Source organism: Oncorhynchus gorbuscha, unplaced genomic scaffold, assembly GCF_021184085.1.
Source record: "Oncorhynchus gorbuscha isolate QuinsamMale2020 ecotype Even-year unplaced genomic scaffold, OgorEven_v1.0 Un_scaffold_3581, whole genome shotgun sequence".
Lineage (NCBI taxonomy): Eukaryota > Metazoa > Chordata > Actinopteri > Salmoniformes > Salmonidae > Oncorhynchus > Oncorhynchus gorbuscha.
The window spans coordinates 21481-44933 of record NW_025747786.1 but is presented as its reverse complement, the minus strand read 5'-3'; the positions used below and the strand labels follow the sequence as shown (position 1 = coordinate 44933).

The 23453-nt window shown below is 52.6% G+C and overlaps 1 protein-coding gene across 1 annotated transcript; it reads left to right on the top strand.

The window, feature by feature from the left end:
• The first annotated feature begins 6577 nt into the window (after window positions 1-6577).
• Window positions 6578-7813, top strand: LOC124027936 (pollen-specific leucine-rich repeat extensin-like protein 3). Its single transcript, XM_046340145.1, has 2 exons — window positions 6578-6802; window positions 7046-7813. Exons 1-2 carry the CDS (start codon window positions 6578-6580, stop codon window positions 7811-7813), a joined length of 993 nt encoding a protein of 330 aa, XP_046196101.1.
• The last annotated feature ends 15640 nt before the right edge of the window (window positions 7814-23453 follow it).

Sequence of the window (23453 nt, the reverse complement as noted above, 5' to 3'; positions counted from 1 at the left end):
TTGACTACAAACTTCTAGACAGGATGTGTTGAACAGGATGTGTTTAGACTACAAACCTCTAGACAGGATGTGTTGACTACAAACTTCTAGACAGGATGTGTTGACTCCAAACACCTAGACAGGATGTGTTGAACAGGATGTGTTTAGACTACAAACCTCTAGACAGGATGTGTTGACTACAAACTTCTAGACAGGATGTGTTGAACAGGATGTGTTTAGACTACAAACCTCTAGACAGGATGTGTTGACTACAAACCCCTAGACAGGATGTGTTGACTACAAACCCCTAGACAGGATGTGTTGAACAGGATGTGTTTAGACTACAAACCCCTAGACAGGATGTGTTGACTACAAACCTCTAGACGGGATGTGTTGACTACAAACTCCTAGACAGGATGTGTTGAACAGGATGTGTTTAGACTACAAACCTCTAGACAGGATGTGTTGACTACAAACCCCTAGACAGGATGTGTTGAACAGGATGTGTTTAGACTACAAACCCCTAGACAGGATGTGTTGACTACAAACTTCTAGACAGGATGTGTTGAACAGGATGTGTTTAGACTACAAACTTCTAGACAGGATGTGTTGACTACAAACTTCTAGACAGGATGTGTTTAGACTACAAACCCCTAGACAGGATGTGTTGACTACAAACTTCTAGACAGGATGTGTTGACTACAAACTTCTAGACAGGATGTGTTGACTACAAACCCCTAGACAGGATGTGTTGACTACAAACTTCTAGACAGGATGTGTTGACTACAAACTTCTAGACAGGATGTGTTGACTCCAAACCCCTAGACAGGATGTGTTGACTACAAACCAACCGGAGAACATTGGAAATGGGTGTTGAGCGTTGGTAAATTCAACAGTTAATTCCACCCTCTGACACAGTCAGACCAGAGCGCTCAGATCGCCAGAGCAAATTTACGAAAGCACACAAACGACTATTACCACGAAACTACGCTATGAATGATGGGAATAACCAAGTCAATCTACGTTGGGTAGTTAGGTGGCAAAAGGAAATATACTGGCAAGTTGGATGTATTGGTAGCCAACTAACGTTATAGTAGGTAACATACCGCTCTAACGATATGCTATGTGGATCTTTTAATTATTTTTTACCTTTAACTAGGCAAGTCAGTTAAGAACTAATTCTTATTTTCAATGACGGCCGAGGAACAGTGGGTTAACCGGTCTAGGAACAGTGGGTGAACTGCCTGTTCAGGGGCAGAAGGACAGATTTGTACCTTGCCAGCTCGGGGATATGAACCTTTCAGTTACTCGTCCAACGCTCGATGCTCTGCATGTCTATAAACATCAATCTAACCCTAGGAAGCTCTTTGCCACCTTCTCCTCCCTCCTGAATCCCCCCTCTCTCTGCATTCGCCACCTGGTCATCAGAAGGGGAAAGCACCTCGGGGGATATGAACCTTTCAGTTACTCGTCCAACGCTCCAACCACTCGGCTACCCTGCCATCTGAAGGACATCGTTAACAAATTGTCAGCCAACATAATATGAAAGGTAACTTATTTAAAAAAGCATTACTTTATTACATTGCTCAACATTTTAACAGTTATCATGATTAGTTCAAACGAAGACCTTGGAATCCTCTTTCATGGGACGACAGCTGCATATTTATCCTCCATTGTCTTCCAATCTGAAAACGTTGTGAAGACACGCCTGTTTTCTGAAGAACTGCATTATGGGCCGGAACAGCACAGAAAGAGTGTCTACTGCTGGTGTACTTTGGGGGATGGAGTACGACATCCTGGAACGTTTGGTTTACCAACTATATCCATACGACAACCAATAACAAAACCATATACTCAATTTACCTCACAGATAGTACAGTTAGTATTGAATTGAACACAGCTCAGGTCTGAGAATTGAACACAGCTCAGGTCTGAGAATTGAACACAGCTCAGGTCTAGGTACAGTTAGTATGGAGTATTGAACACAGCTCAGGTCTAGGTACAGTTAGTATGAGTATTGAACACAGCTCAGGTCTGAGAATTGAACACAGCTCAGGTCTGAGAATTGAACACAGCTCAGGTCTGAGAATTGAACACAGCTCAGGTTTGAGAATTGAACACAGCTCAGGTTTGAGAATTGAACACAGCTCAGGTTTGAGAATTGAACACAGCTCAGGTCTGAGAATTGAACACAGCTCAGGTCTGAGAATTGAACACAGCTCAGGTCTGAGAATTGAACACAGCTCAGGTCTAGGTACAGTTAGTATGGAGTATTGAACACAGCTCAGGTCTAGGTACAGTTAGTATGGAGTATTGAACACAGCTCAGGTCTAGGTACAGTTAGTATGGAGTATTGAACACAGCTCAGGTCTAGGTACAGTTAGTATGGAGTATTGAACACAGCTCAGGTCTAGGTACTCCAGACTATTTCCATAGCTACAAAACAGTTGTTACCGACTGTGTGTAAATGTGAGTTGTGAATAAATCTGTGTTGATTCTAAAGTCCTGGGGGGTTAATACAGGCGTAGTGTGTAGCCGTAGCAGGCCTGAATCTGTAGCTCCAGGGCTAGGCAGCAAGGCCAGGCCGAATCTGTAGCTCCAGGGCTAGGCAGCAAGGCCAGGCCGAATCTGTAGCTCCAGGGCTAGGCAGCAAGGCCAGGCCGAATCTGTAGCTCCAGGCAGCGAGGCCAGGCCGAATCTGTAGCTCCAGGCAGCGAGGCCAGGCCGAATCTGTAGCTCCAGGCAGCAAGGCCAGGCCGAATCTGTAGCTCCAGGCAGCGAGGCCAGGCCGAATCTGTAGCTCCAGGCAGCGAGGCCAGGCCGAATCTGTAGCTCCAGGGCTAGGCAGCGAGGCCAGTCTGAATCTGTAGCTCCAGGGCTAGGCAGCGAGGCCAGTCTGAATCTGTAGCTCCAGGCAGCGAGGCCAGTCAGAATCTGTAGCTCCAGGCAGCGAGGCCAGTCAATCTGTAGCTCCAGGCAGCAAGGCCAGTCAATCTGCAGCTCCAGGGCTAGGCAGCGAGGCCAGTCAATCTGTAGCTCCAGGGCTAGGCAGCGAGGCCAGGCCGAATCTGTAGCTCCAGGCAGCGAGGCCAGTCAATCTGTAGCTCCAGGCAGCGAGGCCAGTCAATCTGTAGCTCCAGGCAGCGAGGCCAGTCAATCTGTAGCTCCAGGCAGCGAGGCCAGTCAATCTGTAGCTCCAGGCAGCGAGGCCAGTCAATCTGTAGCTCCAGGCAGCGAGGCCAGTCAATCTGTAGCTCCAGGCAGCGAGGCCAGTCAATCTGTAGCCACACTCCTTCCACTGAGTGGATCAAACAGGCGGCACACATGTGAGCCAGACACCCACCAAGACCCATTAACACACACTGTAACAACAAGCGCCTGTTGGAATCCAGCTCAGTCTCTTACCCCCCTCATTTTATACAGGGAAGACGCAGAGCCGAGTCGACATACACAGGGCCAGACCCCCCCCCCCCCCCCAAACACACTGCATGCCAACGTGGCTTGGCTGTTACTCTGTGTAAATAGCTGCCAGTAACTTAGAAGATAAAGGACTCCAATACCTCCCTCTGGCAGGCCATGGAGAGAGGAAAGCCGCCGCAAAGAGAGGAAAGCCGCCGCAAAGAGAGGAAAGCCGCCGCAAAGAGAGGAAAGCCGCCGCAAAGAGAGGAAAGCCGCCGCAAAGAGAGGGGGGGGGGCAGAGAGAGGAGGAGGAGGGGCAGAAAGAGGAGGAGGGGTCATTACGTGTAGTCTGGCCCAGGAGTGGGAAGGTGAACGGAAAGGCTCTGAAGCAGCGAACCGCCCTTGCTGTCTCGCCTGGCCGGTTCCCCACTTTCCACTGGGATTCTCTGCCCCTAACCCTATTACAGGGGCTGAGTCACCGGCTTACTGGGGCTCTCTCATACCGTCCCTAGGAGGGGTGCGTCACTGATGTGGTCATCCTGTCTGGGTTGGCGCCCCCCCCCCTTGGGTTGTACCGTGTCGGAGATCTTTGTGGGCTATACTCGGCCTTGTCTCGGGATGGTAAGTTGGTGGTTGAAGATATCCCTCTAGTGGTGTGGGGGCTGTGCTTTGGCAAAGTGGGTGGGGTTATATCCTTCCAGTTTGGCCCTGTCCGGGGGTGTCCTCGGATGGGGCCACAGTGTCTCCTGACCCCTCCCATCTCAGACTCCAGTATTTATGCTGCAGTAGTTTATGTGTCGGGGGGCTAGGGTCAGTTTGTTATATCTGGAGTACTTCTCCTGTCCTATTTGGTGTCCTGTGTGAATTTAAGTGTGCTCTCTCTTAATTATCTCTTTCTCTCTCTCTCTCGGAGGACCTGAGCTCTAGGACCATGCCTCAGGACTACCTGACATGATGACTCCTTGTTGTCCCCAGTCCACCTGACTGTGCTGCTGCTCCAGTCTCAACTGTTCTGCCTTATTATTATTATTGGACCATGCTGGTCATTTATGAACATTTGAACATCTTGGCCATGTTCTGTTATAATCTCCACCCGGCACAGCCAGAAGAGGACTGGCCACCCCACATAGCCTGGTTCCTCTCTAGGTTTCGGCCTTTCTAGGGAGTTTTTCCTAGCCACCATGCTTCTACACCTGCATTGCTTGCTGTTTGGGGTTTTAGACTGGGTTTCTGTACAGCACTTTGAGATATCAGCTGATGTACGAAGGGCTATATAAATAAATTTGATTTGATTTGACTGGCCGACTAGGGGCCGTCACCCTCAGCCAACGGGCGACTAGGGGCCGTCACCCTCAGCCAACGGGCGACTAGGGGCCGTCACCCTCAGCCAACGGGCGACTAGGGGCCGTCACCCTCAGCCAACGGGCGACTAGGGGCCGTCACCCTCAGCCAACGGGCGACTAGGGGCCGTCACCCTCAGCCAACGGGCGACTAGGGGCCGTCACCCTCAGCCAACGGGCGACTAGGGGCCGTCACCCTCAGCCAACGGGCGACTAGGGGCCGTCACCCTCAGCCAACGGGCGACTAGGGGCCGTCACCCTCAGCCAACGGGCGACTAGGGGCCGTCACCCTCAGCCAACGGGCGACTAGGGGCCGTCACCCTCAGCCAACGGGCGACTAGGGGCCGTCACCCTCAGCCAACGGGCGACTAGGGGCCGTCACCCTCAGCCAACGGGCGACTAGGGGCCGTCACCCTCAGCCAACGGGCGACTAGGGGGCCGTCACCCTCAGCCAACGGGCGACTAGGGGCCGTCACCCTCAGCCAACGGGCGACTAGGGGCCGTCACCCTCAGCCAACGGGCGACTAGGGGCCGTCACCCTCAGCTAACGGGCGACTAGGGGCCGTCACCCTCAGCTAACGGACGACTAGGGGCCATTACCCTCAGCTAACGGACGACTAGGGGCCATTACCCTCAGCTAACGGACGACTAGGGGCCATCACCCTCAGCTAACGGACGACTAGGGGCCATCACCCTCAGCTAACGGACGACTAGGGGCCATCACCCTCAGCTAACGGACGACTAGGGGCCATCACCCTCAGCTAACGGACGACTAGGGGCCATCACCCTCAGCTAACGGACGACTAGGGGCCATCACCCTCAGCTAACGGACGACTAGGGGCCATTACCCTCAGCTAACGGACGACTAGGGGCCATTACCCTCAGCTAACGGACGACCCTCAGGGCCATTACCCTCAGCTAACGGACGACTAGGGGCCATTACCCTCAGCTAACGGACGACTAGGGGCCATTACCCTCAGCTAACGGACGACTAGGGGCCATTACCCTCAGCTAACGGACGACTAGGGCCATTACCCTCAGCTAACGGACGACTAGGGGCCATTACCCTCAGCTAACGGACGACTAGGGGCCATTACCCTCAGCTAACGGACGACTAGGGGCCATTACCCTCAGCTAACGGACGACTAGGGGCCATTACCCTCAGCTAACGGACGACTAGGGGCCATTACCCTCAGCTAACGGACGACTAGGGGCCATTACCCTCAGCTAACGGACGACTAGGGCCATTACCCTCAGCTAACGGACGACTAGGGGCCATTACCCTCAGCTAACGGACGACTAGGGGCCATTACCCTCAGCTAACGGACGACTAGGGGCCATTACCCTCAGCTAACGGACGACTAGGGGCCATTACCCTCAGCTAACGGACGACTAGGGGCCATTACCCTCAGCTAACGGACGACTAGGGGCCATTACCCTCAGCTAACGGACGACTAGGGGCCATTACCCTCAGCTAACGGACGACTAGGGGCCATTACACTCAGCTAACGGACGACTAGGGGCCATTACCCTCAGCTAACGGACGACTAGGGGCCATTACCCTCAGCTAACGGACGACTAGGGGCCATTACCCTCAGCTAACGGACGACTAGGGGCCATTACCCTCAGCTATAGGGTGACTAGGGGCCATTACCCTCAGCTATAGGGTGACTAGGGGCCATTACCCTCAGCTATAGGGTGACTAGGGGCCATTACCCTCAGCTATAGGTTGACTAGGGCCATTACCCTCAGCTATAGGGTGACTAGGGGCCATGTTTTTAATGGGGGGGGGGGGGTGATGGGCTACACGCGTTTCCTGAGGAGAGAGTAGGCTTCAGCTGAGAGGGGGTGAGGAGTGTATGGGAGCTCAGGCCAGCCCACCAGTACGGCCCAGCATCCACAGTATCAGATTCCTCTTGAAGCCTTTGTCTGGCTTCACTCTCGGGTTACCCATCGGTTCACCTGGTCAGGCCAACACAGTAACACTAGTCCCCTCCAGTCTCCACAGCCCCACCGTGACCCTCCTGGGAGAATCAAACTGCCCTCAGTCACATCCTGAGGGCTTCCAAAGAGACCTGAGCCCAGTAACTAGCCTAAACTAATAGTTCACATTCATTAGACTGCTGCCCCCCCACCTATTTAGGCGAGACTGGATCCCATGCACACACCCCCACACACTTGTTTAGGTGGGACTTTGGGCCATGACCCAGTCATAGCCGACCCCCCCCATCCCATGTCAAATATTAAATGAATAAGGTTAACTTTTTTGGTGGAAACTAGGCCAACATAACGCCCCAAACACAGCCTGTACACCGCCCCAAACACAGCCTGTACACCGCCCCAAACACAGCCCGTACACCGCCCCAAACACAGCCCGGACACCGCCCCCAAACACAGCCCGGACACCGCCCCCAAACACAGCCCGGACACCGCCCCAAACACAGCCCGGACACCGCCCCAAACACAGCCCGGACACCGCCCCCGGACACAGCCCGGACACCGCCCCCGGACACCGCCCGGACACCGCCCCCGGACACCGCCCCGGACACCGCCCCCGGACACCGCCCGGACACCGCCCCCGGACACCGCCCCCAAACACAGCCCCCAAACACAGCCCGGACACCGCCCCCCAAACACAGCCCGGACACCGCCCCCAAACACAGCCCGGACACCGCCCCCAAACACAGCCCGGACACCGCCCCCAAACACAGCCCGGACACCGCCCCAAACACAGCCCGGACACCGCCCCCAAACACAGCCCGGACACCGCCCCCAAACACAGCCCGGACACCGCCCCCAAACACAGCCCGGACACCGCCCCCAAACACAGCCCGGACACCGCCCCCAAACACAGCCCGGACACCGCCCCAAACACAGCCCGGACACCGCCCCCAAACACAGCCCGGACACCGCCCCCAAACACAGCCCGGACACCGCCCCAAACACAGCCCGGACACCGCCCCAAACACAGCCCGGACACCGCCCCAAACACAGCCCGGACACCGCCCCAAACACAGCCCGGACAACGCCCCAAACACAGCCCGGACAACGCCCCAAACCCTAAATACAGGATGGTCCAGATCCTACCGATATAACACCCTAAATACAGGACGGTCCAGATCCTACCATTATAACACCCTAAATACAGGACGTCCAGATCCTACCAATATAACACCCTAAATACAGGACGGTCCAGATCCTACCAATATAACACCCTAAATACAGGATGGTCCAGATCCTACTGATATAACATCCTAAATACAGGAAGGTACAGATATATATATATGAATATATGCCATTTAGCAGACGCTTTTATCCAAAGCGACTTACAGTCATGTGTGCATACATTCTACGTATGGGTGGTCCCGGGGATCGAACCCACTACCCTGGCGTTACAAGCGCCATGCTCTACCAACTGAGCTACAGAAGGACCAACTGAGCTACAGATCCTACCATTATAACACCCTAAATACAGGACGGTCCAGATCCTACCATTATAACACCCTAAATACAGGACGGTCCAGATCCTACCAATATAACACCCTAAATACGGGATGGTCCAGATCCTACCAATATAACACCCTAAATACAGGATGGTCCAGATCCTACCTAGCTACAGATCCTACCCTATATACAGGACGGTCCAGATCCTACCAATATAACACCCTAAATACAGGATGGTCCAGATCCTACCCTAAATACAGGATGGTCCAGATCCTACCAATATAACATCCTAAATACAGGATGGTCCAGATCCTACCAATATAACACCCTAAATACAGGATGGTCCAGATCCTACCCTATATACAGGACGGTCCAGATCCTACCAATATAACATCCTAAATACAGGATGGACAACACAGGATGGTCCAGATCCTACCAATATAACACCCTAAATACAGGATGGTCCAGATCCTACCAATATAACACCCTAAATACAGGATGGTCCAGATCCTACCATTATAACACCCTAAATACAGGATGGTCCAGATCCTACCAATATAACAGCCTAAATACAGGATGGTCCAGATCCTACCATTATAACACCCTAAATACAGGATGGTCCAGATCCTACCAATATAACACCCTAAATACAGGATGGTCCAGATCCTACCAATATAACAGCCTAAATACAGGATGGTCCAGATCCTACCCTATATACAGGACGGTCCAGATCCTACCAATATAACAGCCTAAATACAGGATGGTCCAGATCCTACCAATATAACACCCTAAATACAGGATGGTCCAGATCCTACCAATATAACACCCTAAATACAGGATGGTCCAGATCCTACCAATATAACACCCTAAATACAGGATGGTCCAGATCCTACCCTATATACAGGACGGTCCAGATCCTACCAATATAACACCCTAAATACAGGATGGTCCAGATCCTACCAATATAACACCCTAAATACAGGATGGTCCAGATCCTACCATTATAAAATCTACCTTTAAGTACTCTGGAAGACCGCATGTCCGCAGTGGCTTCTTCCTTGATGAGCAGCCTTTCAGGTTATGTCGATATAGGACTTGTTTTACTGTGGATATAGATACTTTTGTACCTGTTTCCTCCAGCATCTTCAGAAGGTCCTTTGCTGTTGTTCTGGGATTGATTTGCACATTTCGCACCAAAGTACGTTCATCTGTAGAAGACAGAATGCGTCTCCTTCCTGAGCGGTATGACGGCTGCGTGGTCCCATGGTGTTTATACTTGCGTACTATTGTTTGTACAGATGAACGTGGTACCTTCAGGCGTTTGGAAATTGCTCCCAATGATGAACCAGATTTGTGGATGTCTACAATTTTTTAGGCTGATTTCTTTTGATTTTCCCATGATGTTAAGCAAAGAGGCACTGGGTTTGAAGGTAGGCCTTGAAATACATACACAGGTACACCTCCAACTGACTCAAATGATGTCAATTAGCCTATCAGAAGCTTCTAAAGCCAAGACATCATTTTCTGGAATTTTCCAAGCTGTTTAAAGGCACAGTCAACTTAGTCTATGTAAACTTCTGACCCACTGGAATTGTGATACAGTGAATTATAAGTGAATTAATCTGTCTAAGCAATTTTTGGAAAAATGACTTATGTCATGCACAAAGTAGATGTCCTAACCAACTTGCCAAAACTATAGTTTGTTAACGAGAAATGTGTGGAGTGGTTGAAAAACGAGTTTTAATGACTCCAACCTAAGTGTATGTAAACTTCCAACTTCAACTGCAGCTCATGTCAGCTGAACAAAGACCATTTGAGTTTGAGATTTGGCAAGCAGCCAGTTCAAAATGGAAACTATGTGACACACCTAACTGTATGTGACAGAGATAGTGTATGTCCCAGCTGGCTAGCCCAACTACTGAAGGAGACAAACCTATTATATCCACTCACCAGAGAACACAGACTGGTGAAATGTCAACAACATGCCATCAGCAGTGTCCGCTGACCAGTACAGAGTAAACAAACAGAGTAAACAAACCGTGTCCGCTGACCAGTATAGAGTAAACAAACAGAGTAAACAAACCGTGTCCGCTGACCAGTATAGAGTAAACAAACAGAGTAAACAAACCGTGTCCGCTGACCAGAACAGAGTAAACAAACAGAGTAAACAAACAGAGTAAACAAACAGTGTCCGCTGACCAGTATAGAGTAAACAAACCGTGTCCACTGACCAGTACAGAGTAAACAAACCGTGTCCGCTGACCAGTACAGAGTAAACAAACAGTGTCCACTGACCAGTAGAGTAAACAGAGTAAACAAACAGTGTCCACTGACCAGTAGAGTAAACAAACAGAGTAAACAAACAGTAAACAAAGTGTCCACTGACCAGTAGAGTAAACAGAGTAAACAAACAGTGTCCACTGACCAGTACAGAGTAAACAAACAGTGCCAACAGCCCTCACATCACCATTAACACAGCATCTAGCTGTGGGTCCTGGTCGTTCTACTGTCTCAGCCCTCACATCACCATTAACACAGCATCTAGCTGTGGGTCCTGGTCGTTCTACTGTCTCAGCCCTCACATCACCATTAACACAGCATCTAGCTGTGGGTCCTGGTCGTTCTACTGTCTCAGCCCTCACATCACCATTAACACAGCATCTAGCTGTGGGTCCTGGTCGTTCTACTGTCTCAGCCCTCACATCACCATTAACACAGCATCTAACTGTGGGTCCTGGTCGTTCTACTGTCTCAGCCCTCACATCACCATTAACACAGCATCTAGCTGTGGGTCCTGGTCGTTCTACTGTATCAGCCCTCACATCACCATTAACACAGCATCTAGCTGTGGGTCCTGGTCGTTCTACTGTCTCAGCCCTCACATCACCATTAACACAGCATCTAGCTGTGGGTCCTGGTCGTCTACTGTCTCAGCCCTCACATCACCATTAACACAGCATCTAGCTGTGGGTCCTGGTCGTTCTACTGTATCAGCCCTCACATCACCACTAACACAGCATCTAGCTGTGGGTCCTGGTCGTTCTACTGTCTCAGCCCTCACATCACCATTAACACAGCATCTAGCTGTGGGTCCTGGTCGTTCTACTGTCTCAGCCCTCACATCACCACTAACACAGCATCTAGCTGTGGGTCCTGGTCGTTCTACTGTATCAGCCCTCACATCACCACTAACACAGCATCTAGCTGTGGGTCCTGGTAGAGGCAGTTATACTGTATCAGAACTCACATCACCATTAACACAGCATCTAGCTGTGGGTCCTGGTCGTTCTACTGTATCAGCCCTCACATCACCACTAACACAGCATCTAGCTGTGGGTCCTTGTTGTTCTACTGTATCAGCCCTCACATCACCACTAACACAGCATCTAGCTGTGGGTCCTTGTTGTTCTACTGTCTCAGCCCTCACATCACCACTAAAACAGCATCTAGCTGTGGGTCCTGGTCGTTCTACTGTCTCAGCCCTCACATCACCACTAACACAGCATCTAGCTGTGGGTCCTGGTCGTTCTACTGTCTCAGCCCTCACATCACCACTAACACAGCATCTAGCTGTGGGTCCTGGTCGTTCTACTGTCTCAGCCCTCACATCACCACTAACACAGCATCTAGCTGTGGGTCCTGGTAGAGGCAGTTCTACTGTATCAGCCCTCACATCACCACTAACACAGCATCTAGCGGTGGGTCCTGGTCGTTCTACTGTCTCAGCCCTCACATCACCATTAACACAGCATCTAGCTGTGGGTCCTTGTTGTTCTACTGTATCAGCCCTCACATCACCACTAACACAGCATCTAGCTGTGGGTCCTTGTTGTTCTACTGTCTCAGCCCTCACATCACCACTAACACAGCATCTAGCTGTGGGTCCTGGTCGTTCTACTGTCTCAGCCCTCACATCACCACTAACACAGCATCTAGCTGTGGGTCCTGGTCGTTCTACTGTCTCAGCCCTCACATCACCACTAACACAGCATCTAGCTGTGGGTCCTGGTCTTTCTACTGTCTCAGCCCTCACATCACCACTAACACAGCATCTAGCTGTGGGTCCTGGTAGAGGCAGTTCTACTGTATCAGCCCTCACATCACCACTAACACAGCATCTAGCTGTGGGTCCTGGTCGTTCTACCGTCTCAGCCCTCACATCACCACTAACACAGCATCTAGCTGTGGGTCCTGGTAGAGGCAGTTCTACTGTATCAGCCCTCACATCACCACTAACACAGCATCTAGCTGTGGGTCCTGGTCGTTCTACCGTCTCAGCCCTCACATCACCAACACAGCATCTAGCTGTGGGTCCTGGTCGTTCTACTGTCTCAGCCCTCACATCACCACTAACACAGCATCTAGCTGTGGGTCCTGGTTGTTCTACAGTCTCAGCCCTCACATCACCACTAACACAGCATCTAGCTGTGGGTCCTGGTCGTTCTACCGTCTCAGCCCTCACATCACCACTAACACAGCATCTAGCTGTGGGTCCTGGTCGTTCTACTGTCTCAGCCCTCACATCACCACTAACACAGCATCTAGCTGTGGGTCCTGGTCGTTCTACTGTCTCAGCCCTCACATCACCACTAACACAGCATCTAGCTGTGGGTCCTTGTTGTTCTACTGTCTCAGCCCTCACATCACCACTAACACAGCATCTAGCTGTGGGTCCTGGTCGTTCTACCGTCTCAGCCCTCACATCACCACTAACACAGCATCTAGCTGTGGGTCCTGGTCGTTCTACCGTCTCAGCCCTCACATCACCACTAACACAGCATCTAGCTGTGGGTCCTTGTTGTTCTACTGTCTCAGCCCTCACATCACCACTAACACAGCATCTAGCTGTGGGTCCTGGTCGTTCTACTGTCTCAGCCCTCACATCACCACTAACACAGCATCTAGCTGTGGGTCCTGGTCGTTCTACTGTCTCAGCCCTCACATCACCACTAACACAGCATCTAGCTGTGGGTCCTGGTCGTTCTACTGTCTCAGCCCTCACATCACCACTAACACAGCATCTAGCTGTGGGTCCTGGTCGTTCTACTGTCTCAGCCCTCACATCACCACTAACACAGCATCTAGCTGTGGGTCCTGGTCGTTCTACTGTATCAGCCCTCACATCACCACTAACACAGCATCTAGCTGTGGGTCCTTGTTGTTCTACTGTCTCAGCCCTCACATCACCATTAACACAGCATCTAGCTGTGGGTCCTGGTAGAGGCAGTTCTACTGTATCAGTGGGGTCAGAAGAGAGGCATCACGGTTCTCCCCAAAGAATGTAAGAGTCTGAGTCCAAAGGGGGTGACAGCACCACCTTGTAAAATAAAATCCTGCAGACACTCTCTCACACAGGTCCCTGAACCTCCAGCCTGAACTGTCCCCTAACGTTCTAGTATCCTCCAGCCTGTCCCCTAACGTTCTAGTATCCTCCAGCCTGTACTGTCCCCTAACGTTCTAGTATCCTCCAGCCTGTCCCCTAACGTTCTAGTATCCTCCAGCCTGTCCCCTAACGTTCTAGTATCCTCCAGCCTGTCCCCTAACGTTCTAGTATCCTCCAGCCTGAACTGTCCCCTAACGTTCTAGTATCCTCCAGCCTGTCCCCTAACGTTCTAGTATCCTCCAGCCTGTCCCCTAACGTTCTAGTATCCTCCAGCCTGTCCCCTAACGTTCTAGTATCCTCCAGCCTGTCCCCTAACGTTCTAGTATCCTCCAGCCTGTCCCCTAACGTTCTAGTATCCTCCAGCCTGTCCCCTAACGTTCTAGTATCCTCCAGCCTGTACTGTCCCCTAACGTTCTAGTATCCTCCAGCCTGTACTGTCCACTAACGTTCTAGTATCCTCCAGCCTGTCCCCTAACGTTCTAGTATCCTCCAGCCTGTCCCCTAACGTTCTAGTATCCTCCAGCCTGTCCCCTAACGTTCTAGTATCCTCCAGCCTGTACTGTCCCCTAACGTTCTAGTATCCTCCAGCCTGTCCCCTAACGTTCTAGTATCCTCCAGCCTGTCCCCTAACGTTCTAGTATCCTCCAGCCTGTCCCCTAACGTTCTAGTATCCTCCAGCCTGTCCCCTAACGTTCTAGTATCCTCCAGCCTGTACTGTCCACTAACGTTCTAGTATCCTCCAGCCTGTCCCCTAACGTTCTAGTATCCTCCAGCCTGTCCCCTAACGTTCTAGTATCCTCCAGCCTGTACTGTCCACTAACGTTCTAGTATCCTCCAGCCTGTCCCCTAACGTTCTAGTATCCTCCAGCCTGTCCCCTAACGTTCTAGTATCCTCCAGCCTGTCCCCTAACGTTCTAGTATCCTCCAGCCTGTCCCCTAACGTTCTAGTATCCTCCAGCCTGAACTGTCCCCTAACGTTCTAGTATCCTCCAGCCTGTCCTGTCCCCTAACGTTCTAGTATCCTCCAGCCTGTCCTGTCCCCTAACGTTCTAGTATCCTCCAGCCTGTCCCCTAACGTTCTAGTATCCTCCAGCCTGTACTGTCCCCTAACGTTCTAGTATCCTCCAGCCTGTCCTGTCCCCTAACGTTCTAGTATCCTCCAGCCTGTCCCCTAACGTTCTAGTATCCTCCAGCCTGTACTGTCCCCTAACGTTCTAGTATCCTCCAGCCTGTACTGTCCCCTAACGTTCTAGTATCCTCCAGCCTGTACTGTCCCCTAACGTTCTAGTATCCTCCAGCCTGTCCTGTCCCCTAACGTTCTAGTATCCTCCAGCCTGTCCCCTAACGTTCTAGTATCCTCCAGCCTGTACTGTCCCCTAACGTTCTAGTATCCTCCAGCCTGTACTGTCCCCTAACGTTCTAGTATCCTCCAGCCTGTACTGTCCCCTAACGTTCTAGTATCCTCCAGCCTGTCCCCTAACGTTCTAGTATCCTCCAGCCTGTCCCCTAACGTTCCAGTATCCTCCAGCCTGTCCCCTAACGTTCTAGTATCCTCCAGCCTGTCCCCTAACGTTCTAGTATCCTCCAGCCTGTACTGTCCCCTAACGTTCTAGTATCCTCCAGCCTGTACTGTCCCCTAACGTTCTAGTATCCTCCAGCCGGACGGATACGAGGGAGAAGCTCTTGGTTTTAGGAACCTTGGTCCCCCTTCCCCCCAGTCAAAGCCAGGTCCAGGTAGTTCTACTGAGCACTACTTTACTACAGGTTGTCAGGTACTCACCCTCTCCCCGGGTCCAGAGAGATGGCTCGGGGCTGGTCCAGGTCCTGCCAGAAGAGAACTCTCCGTAACGATCCATCCAGCTCGGCCACCTCTATCCGATTGGTCTCGGAGTCCGTCCAGTACAGCTTCCTGCCTAACCAGTCACAGGCCAGGCCGTCCGGGACGCCAGCCCCGATACAACCACCGTCTGGGCGGCCGCCGAGCCGGGCCCTGATTGGTTGAAGGTGGTGCGTTTGATTGCCTCCTCGCTGACGTCACTCCAGTAGACCAATCCCTGAGCGTATATATAGTCCACAGCGGCGGCGTCCTCCAGACCGCCCACCACCACCGTGGCGTTGGCCCTGCCGTGAGCCGCATCCACCAGCCGCAGGTCCCGTCGGTTGGCATAGAGCAGGAGGGGTACACCTGGTGGGGGAGGGGGTAGGGTCAGACAGAAATACTATACAGTACATAGAGCAGGAGGGGTACACCTGGTGGGGAGGGGGTAGGGTCAGACAGAAATACTATACAGTACATAGAGCAGGAGGGGTACACCTGGTGGGGGAGGGGGTAGGGTCAGACAGAAATACTATACAGTACATAGAGCAGGAGGGGTACACCTGGTGGGGGAGGGGTAGGGTCAGACAGAAATACTATACAGTACATAGAGCAGGTAGGGTCAGACAGAAATACTATACAGTACATAGAGCAGGAGGGGTACGTACACCTGGTGGGGGAGGGGGTAGGGTCAGACAGAAATACTATACAGTACATAGAGCAGGTAGGGTCAGACAGAAATACTATACAGTACATAGAGCAGGAGGGGTACACCTGGTGGGGGAGGGGTAAGGGTCAGACAGAAATACTATACAGTACATAGAGCAGGAGGGGTACACCTGGTGGGGAAGGGGGTAGGGTCAGACAGAAATACTATACAGTCCTACAACACCCCTACAGTACTACAACACCCCTAGGGTACTACAACACCCCTAGGGTACTACAACACCCCTACAACCCCCATACAGTCCTACAACCCCCATACAGTCCTACAACACCCCTAGGGTACTACAACACCCCTACAACCCCCATACAGTCCTACAACACCTAGGGTACTACAACACCCCTAGGGTACTACAACACCCCTAGGGTACTACAACACCCCTAGGGTACTACAACACCCCTACAACCCCCATACAGTCCTACAACCCCCTACAGTACTACAACACCCCTACAACCCCCATACAGTCCTACAACCCCTACAGTACTACAACACCCCTAGGGTACTACAACACCCCTAGGGTACTACAACACCCCTAGGGTACTACAACACCCCTAGGGTACTACAACACCCCTACAACCCCCATACAGTCCTACAACCCCCCTACAGTACTACAACACCCCTACTACAATACTACAATACCCCTACTACAATACTCCTACTACAATACCCTACAATACCCCTACTACAACACCCCTACTACAATACCCCTACTACAATACTATAACACCCCTACAGTACCCCCCCCCCCCCTCCCCCCAGAGAGAAGAGGAACCTGCCAGCCCAATCTGAAAACTGGTGACTACCACCACATGCCAACGTACCCCAACAACCACCACTTGCGAGCGTATCGCTGAAGGCTTATTCCCAAGTGACCCCCTATTCCCTATCATAGTGCACTATCACCTGGGCTGTGTTCAAAAGTAGTGCACACAGCTCCGTGCCTCAGACTATGTGCTTCTGACTGACTGGCTGGCTGGCTGACTGGCTGGCTGACTGGCTGACTTGGGGGGGCGGGGGGTCAGAACATGGGGCAGCTCACTGAAGTCTGTACAACACTGATACACTATGACAAGAGCAGATAGAGGGGAAATGGCATCTTCAGGACACTTAAAAACAAAATGATTTTTTGTTGTTGTTAACAGTAACTTTGCAGTAAGTTTTTTTTTAACACCAGTAGAAATGGTTGGCTATCTGAAGGGCCAAAGTCAGCCGGGGTCCAAGTCAGCCGGGGGCCAAGTCAGCCAGTCAGCCGGGGGCCAAGTCAGCCGGGGGCCAGACAGCCAGTCAGCCGGGGGCCAAGTCAGCCGGGGCCAGACAGCCAGTCAGCCGGGGCCAAGTCAGCCGGGGCCAAGTCAGCCGGGGCAAGTCAGCCGGGGCCAGTCAGCCGGGGGCCAAGTCAGCCGGGGCCAGACAGCCAGTCAGCCGGGGGCCAAGTCAGCCGGGGGCCAAGTCAGCCGGGGCCAGACAGCCAGTCAGCCTGGGGCCAAGTCAGCCGGGGCCAAGTCAGCCGGGGCAAGTCAGCCGGGGCAAGTCAGCCAGTCAGCCGGGGCCAAGTCAGCCGGGGGCCAAGTCAGCCGGGGCCAAGTCAGCCGGGGCCAAGTCAGCCGGGGCCAAGTCAGCCGGGGCCAAGTCAGCCGGGGCCAAGTCAGCCGGGGCCAAGTCAGCCGGGGCCAGACAGCCAGTCAGCCGGGGGGCCAAGTCAGCCGGGGCCAGACAGCCAGTCAGCCGGGGGCCAAGTCAGCCGGGGGCCAGACAGCCAGTCAGCCGGGGGCCAAGTCAGCCGGGGGCCAAGTCAGCCGGGGGCCAGACAGCCAGTCAGCCGGGGGCCAAGTCAGCCGGGGCCAGACAGCCAGTCAGCCTGGGGCCAAGTCAGCCGGGGCCAAGTCAGCCGGGGCCAAGTCAGCCAGTCAGCCGGGGCCAGACAGCCAGACAGCCGGGGGCAAAGTCAGCCGGGGTCCAGACAGCCGGGGGCAAAGTCAAGCCGGGGGCCAGAGAGCCAGTCAGCCGGGGGTCAAGTCAGCCGGGGCCAGACAGCCAGTCAGCTGGGGGCCAGACAGCCAGTCAGCCGGGGCCAGGTCAGCCGGGGCCAGGTCAGCCGGGGCCAGACAGCTAGTCAGCCGGGGGCCAAGTCAGCCGGGGCCAGACAGCCAGTCAGCCGGGGCCAAGTCACTCGGGGGCCAGACAGCCAGTAGGCCGGGGGCCAAGTCAGCCGGGGGCCAGACAGCCGGGGGCCAGACAGCCGGGGCAAAGTGAGCCGGGGGCAAAGTGAGCCGGGGGCCAGACAGCCGGGGGCCAGACAGCCGGGGGCCAGACAGCCAGAGGCCAAGTCAGCCGGGGTCCAGACAGCCGGGGGCCAAGTCAGCCGGGGGCCAAGTCAGCCGGGGGCCAAGTCAGCCGGGGGCCAAGTCAGCCGGGGGCCAAGTCAGCCGGGGGCCAAGTCAGCCGGGGGCCAGACAGCCGGGGGCCAAGTCAGCCGGCCGCTACAGGGATATAACACTACAAACAGATGAACAATTTTCTAGAGGCAGCTTGTACTTCAGACCGAAACGTCTCTGAACAAGGTCCAAACTTTAGTTATCCTCCATGTTGTCTTGAGACCAGTGCTTTTCTGATCCAAACACGCCAGTCCTCTCCGATCCAAACACGCCAGTCCTCTCCGATCCAAACACGCCAGTCCTCTCCGATCCAAACACGCCAGTCCTCTCCGATCCAAACACGCCAGTCCTCTCCGATCCAAACACGCCAGTCCTCTCCGATCCAAACACGCCAGTCCTCTCCGATCCAAACACGCCAGTCCTCTCCGATCCAAACACGCCAGTCCTCTCCGATCCAAACACGCCAGTCCTCTCCGATCCAAACACGCCAGTCCTCTCCGATCCAAACACGCCAGTCCTCTCCGATCCAAACACGCCAGTCCTCTCCGATCCAAACACGCCAGTCCTCTCCGATCCAAACACGCCAGTCCTCTCCGATCCAAACACGCCAGTCCTCTCCGATCCAAACACAGCCGTGATTTCTGAGAACAGTTGAATGGAAGTTGAACCACTTTTCCTTTCATCCACGTCATCCAATATGGCTGCCAGATGGCGAGTGAGAGGGTCTAGCCGACTGTAGCCAGTATTACTGCTCAATACTACTCAGACGTGACTACCACTATCACCCTATGGGCCCAAGGTAGTGGACTATTATAGGGTATAGGGTCATTTGGGATGCACCCTATGGGTCCAAGGTAGTGGACTATTATAGGGAATAGGGTCATCTGGGATGCAGCCTATGGGTCCAAGGTAGTGGACTATTATAGGGTATAGGGTCATCTGGGATGCAACCTATGGGTCCAAGGTAGTGGACTATTATAGGGAGTCATCTGGGATGCAGCCTATGGGTCCAAGGTAGTGGACTATTATAGGGTATAGGGTCATTCGGGATGCAGCCTATGGGTCCAAGGTAGTGGACTATTATAGGGAATAGGGTCATCTGGGATGCAACCTATGGGTCCAAGGTAGTGGACTATTATAGGGAGCCATCTGGGATGCAGCCTATGGGTCCAAGGTAGTGGACTATTATAGGGAGCCATCTGGGATGCAGCCTATGGGTCCAAGGTAGTGGACTATTATAGGGAGCCATCTGGGATGCAGCCTATGGGTCCAAGGTAGTGGACTATTATAGGGAATAGGGTCATCTGGGATGCAGCCTATGGGTCCAAGGTAGTGGACTATTATAGGGAGCCATCTGGGATGCAGCCTATGGGTCCAAGGTAGTGGACTATTATAGGGAATAGAGTCATTCGGGATGCAACCTATGGGTCCAAGGTAGTGGACTATTATAGGGAATAGAGTCATTCGGGATGCAGCCTATGGGTCCAAGGTAGTGGACTATTATAGGGAGCCATCTGGGATGCAGCCTATGGGTCCAAGGTAGTGGACTATTATAGGGAGCCATCTGGGATGCAGCCTATGGGTCCAAGGTAGTGGACTATTATAGGGAATAGGGTCATCTGGGATGCAACCTATGGGTCCAAGGTAGTGGACTATTATAGGGAATAGAGTCATTCGGGATGCAACCTATGGGTCCAAGGTAGTGGACTATTATAGGGAATAGGGCCATCTGGGATGCAGCCTATGGGCCCAAGGTAGTGGACTATTATAGGGAATAGGGTCATTTGGGATGCACCCTATGGGTCCAAGGTAATGGACTATTATAGGGAGCCATCTGGGATGCAGCCTATGGGTCCAATGTAGTGGACTATTATAGGGAGCCATCTGGGATGCAGCCTATGGGCCCAAGGTAGTGGACTATTATAGGGAATAGAGTCATTCGGGATGCAACCTATGGGCCCAAGGTAGTGGACTATGATAGGGAATAGAGTCATCTGGGATGCAACCTATGGGTCCAAGGTAGTGGACTATTATAGGGAGCCATCTGGGATGCAGCCTATGGGTCCAAGGTAGTGGACTATTATAGGGAGCCATCTGGGATGCAACCTATGGGTCCAAGGTAGTGGACTATTATAGGGAGCCATCTGGGATGCAGCCTATGGGTCCAAGGTAGTGGACTATTATAGGGAGCCATCTGGGATGCAGCCTATGGGTCCAAGGTAGTGGACTATTATAGGGAGCCATCTGGGATGCAGCCTATGGGTCCAAGGTAGTGGACTATTATAGGGAATAGGGTCATCTGGGATGCAGCCTATGGGTCCAAGGTAGTGGACTATTATAGGGAATAGGGTCATCTGGGATGCAGCCTATGGGTCCAAGGTAGTGGACTATTATAGGGAGCCATCTGGGATGCAGCCTATGGGTCCAAGGTAGTGGACTATGATAGGGAATAGAGTCATCTGGGATGCAACCTATGGGTCCAAGGTAGTGGACTATTATAGGGAGCCATCTGGGATGCAGCCTATGGGTCCAAGGTAGTCGACTATTATAGGGAGCCATCTGGGATGCAGCCTATGGGTCCAAGGTAGTCGACTATTATAGGGAGCCATCTGGGATGCAGCCTATGGGTCCAAGGTAGTGGACTATTATAGGGAATAGGGTCATCTGGGATGCAGCCTATGGGTCCAAGGTAGTGGACTATTATAGGGAATAGAGTCATCTGGGATGCACCCTATGGGTCCAAGGTAGTGGACTATTATAGGGAATAGGGTCATCTGGGATGCAGCCTATGGGTCCAAGGTAGTGGACTATTATAGGGAGCCATCTGGGATGCAGCCTATGGGTCCAAGGTAGTGGACTATTATAGGGAATAGAGTCATCTGGGATGCAGCCTATGGGTCCAAGGTAGTGGACTATTATAGGGAATAGGGTCATCTGGGATGCAGCCTATGGGTCCAAGGTAGTGGACTATTATAGGGAGCCATCTGGGATGCAGCCTATGGGTCCGGGTCCAAGGTAGTGGACTATTATAGGGAGCCATCTGGGATGCAGCCTATGGGTCCAAGGTAGTGGACTATTATAGGGAGCCATCTGGGATGCAGCCTATGGGTCCGGGTCCAAGGTAGTGGACTATTATAGGGAGCCATCTGGGATGCAGCCTATGGGTCCAAGGTAGTGGACTATTATAGGGAATAGAGTCATTCGGGATGCAGCCTATGGGCCCGGGTCCAAGGTAGTGGACTATTATAGGGAGCCATCTGGGATGCAGCCTATGGGTCCAAGGTAGTGGACTATTATAGGGAGCCATCTGGGATGCAGCCTATGGGTCCAAGGTAGTGGACTATTATAGGGAATAGGGTCATCTGGGATGCAGCCTATGGGTCCAAGGTAGTGGACTATTATAGGGAATAGAGTCATCTGGGATGCAACCTATGGGTCCAAGGTAGTGGACTATTATAGGGAGCCATCTGGGATGCAGCCTATGGGCCCGGGTCCAAGGTAGTGGACTATTATAGGGAGCCATCTGGGATGCAGCCTATGGGTCCAAGGTAGTGGACTATTATAGGGAATAGGGTCATCTGGGATGCAGCCTATGGGTCCAAGGTAGTGGACTATTATAGGGAGCCATCTGGGATGCAGCCTATGGGTCCAAGGTAGTGGACTATTATAGGGAATAGGGTCATCTGGGATGCAGTGATATGATAGTCTAGCTATGCCAACTGAATAGGAAGTGCACTAACGTCACTGAACAGCAGTAGCCAACTGAATAGGAAGTGCACGTCACTGAACGGCAGCAGCCAACTGAATAGGAAGTGCACGTCACTGAACGGCAGCAGCCAACTGAATAGGAAGTGCACTAACGTCACTGAACAGCAGCAGCCAACTGAATAGGAAGTGCACGTCACTGAACGGCAGCAGCCAACTGAATAGGAAGTGCACGTCACTGAACGGCAGCAGCCAACTGAATAGGAAGTGCACGTCACTGAACGGCAGCAGCCAACTGAATAGGAAGTGCACGTCACTGAACGGCAGCAGCCAACTGAATAGGAAGTGCACTAACGTCACTGAACGACAGCAGCAAACTGAATCGTCTTCACACCGGTGCGGTAGTTAGACCCGATCTGATTCTACCAAAGCCTTGAATAAACTAAAGTCTACATTTCCATCTTGTTGGTGATATTAAACCCTTTAAATCAAAAAGCAGGGAAAGCCTAGGCAAAGACATGATGGGTATGACTGCTGGGAGAGATACCTCCTCTCCATAGTTCAACACAGTGACCTCACCTGCCTAGAGGCAAAGACATGAGGAGTATGACTGCTGGGAGAGATACCTCCTCTCCATAGTTCAACACAGTGACCTCACCTGCCTAGAGGCAAAGACATGAGGAGTATGACTGCTGGGAGAGATACCTCCTCTCCATAGTTCAACACAGTGACCTCACCTGCCTAGAGGCAAAGACATGAGGAGTATGACTGCTGGGAGAGATACCTCCTCTCCATAGTTCAACACAGTGACCTCACCTGCCTAGAGGCAAAGACATGAGGAGTATGACTGCTGGGAGAGATACCTCCTCTCCATAGTTCAACACAGTGACCTCACCTGCCTAGAGGCAAAGACATGAGGAGTATGACTGCTGGGAGAGATACCTCCTCTCCATAGTTCAACACAGTGACCTCACCTGCCTAGAGGCAAAGACATGAGGAGTATGACTGCTGGGAGAGATACCTCCTCTCCATAGTTCAACACAGTGACCTCACCTGCCTAGAGGCAAAGACATGAGGAGTATGACTGCTGGGAGAGATACCTCCTCTCCATAGTTCAACACAGTGACCTCACCTGCCTAGAGGCAAAGACATGAGGAGTATGACTGCTGGGAGAGATACCTCCTCTCCATAGTTCAACACAGTGACCTCACCTGCCTAGAGGCAAAGACATGAGGAGTATGACTGCTGGGAGAGATACCTCCTCTCCATAGTTCAACACAGTGACCTC

Bases quoted from the DNA above. Each gene is read 5' to 3' on its own strand.
- LOC124027936 (XM_046340145.1), top strand. From the start codon at position 6,578: ATGGGAGCTCAGGCCAGCCCACCAGTACGGCCCAGCATCCACAGTATC. The intron at 6,803-7,045 runs GTAACTAGCCTA...CCCCAAACACAG, and splicing joins TCCAAAGAGACCTGAGCCCA to CCTGTACACCGCCCCAAACA.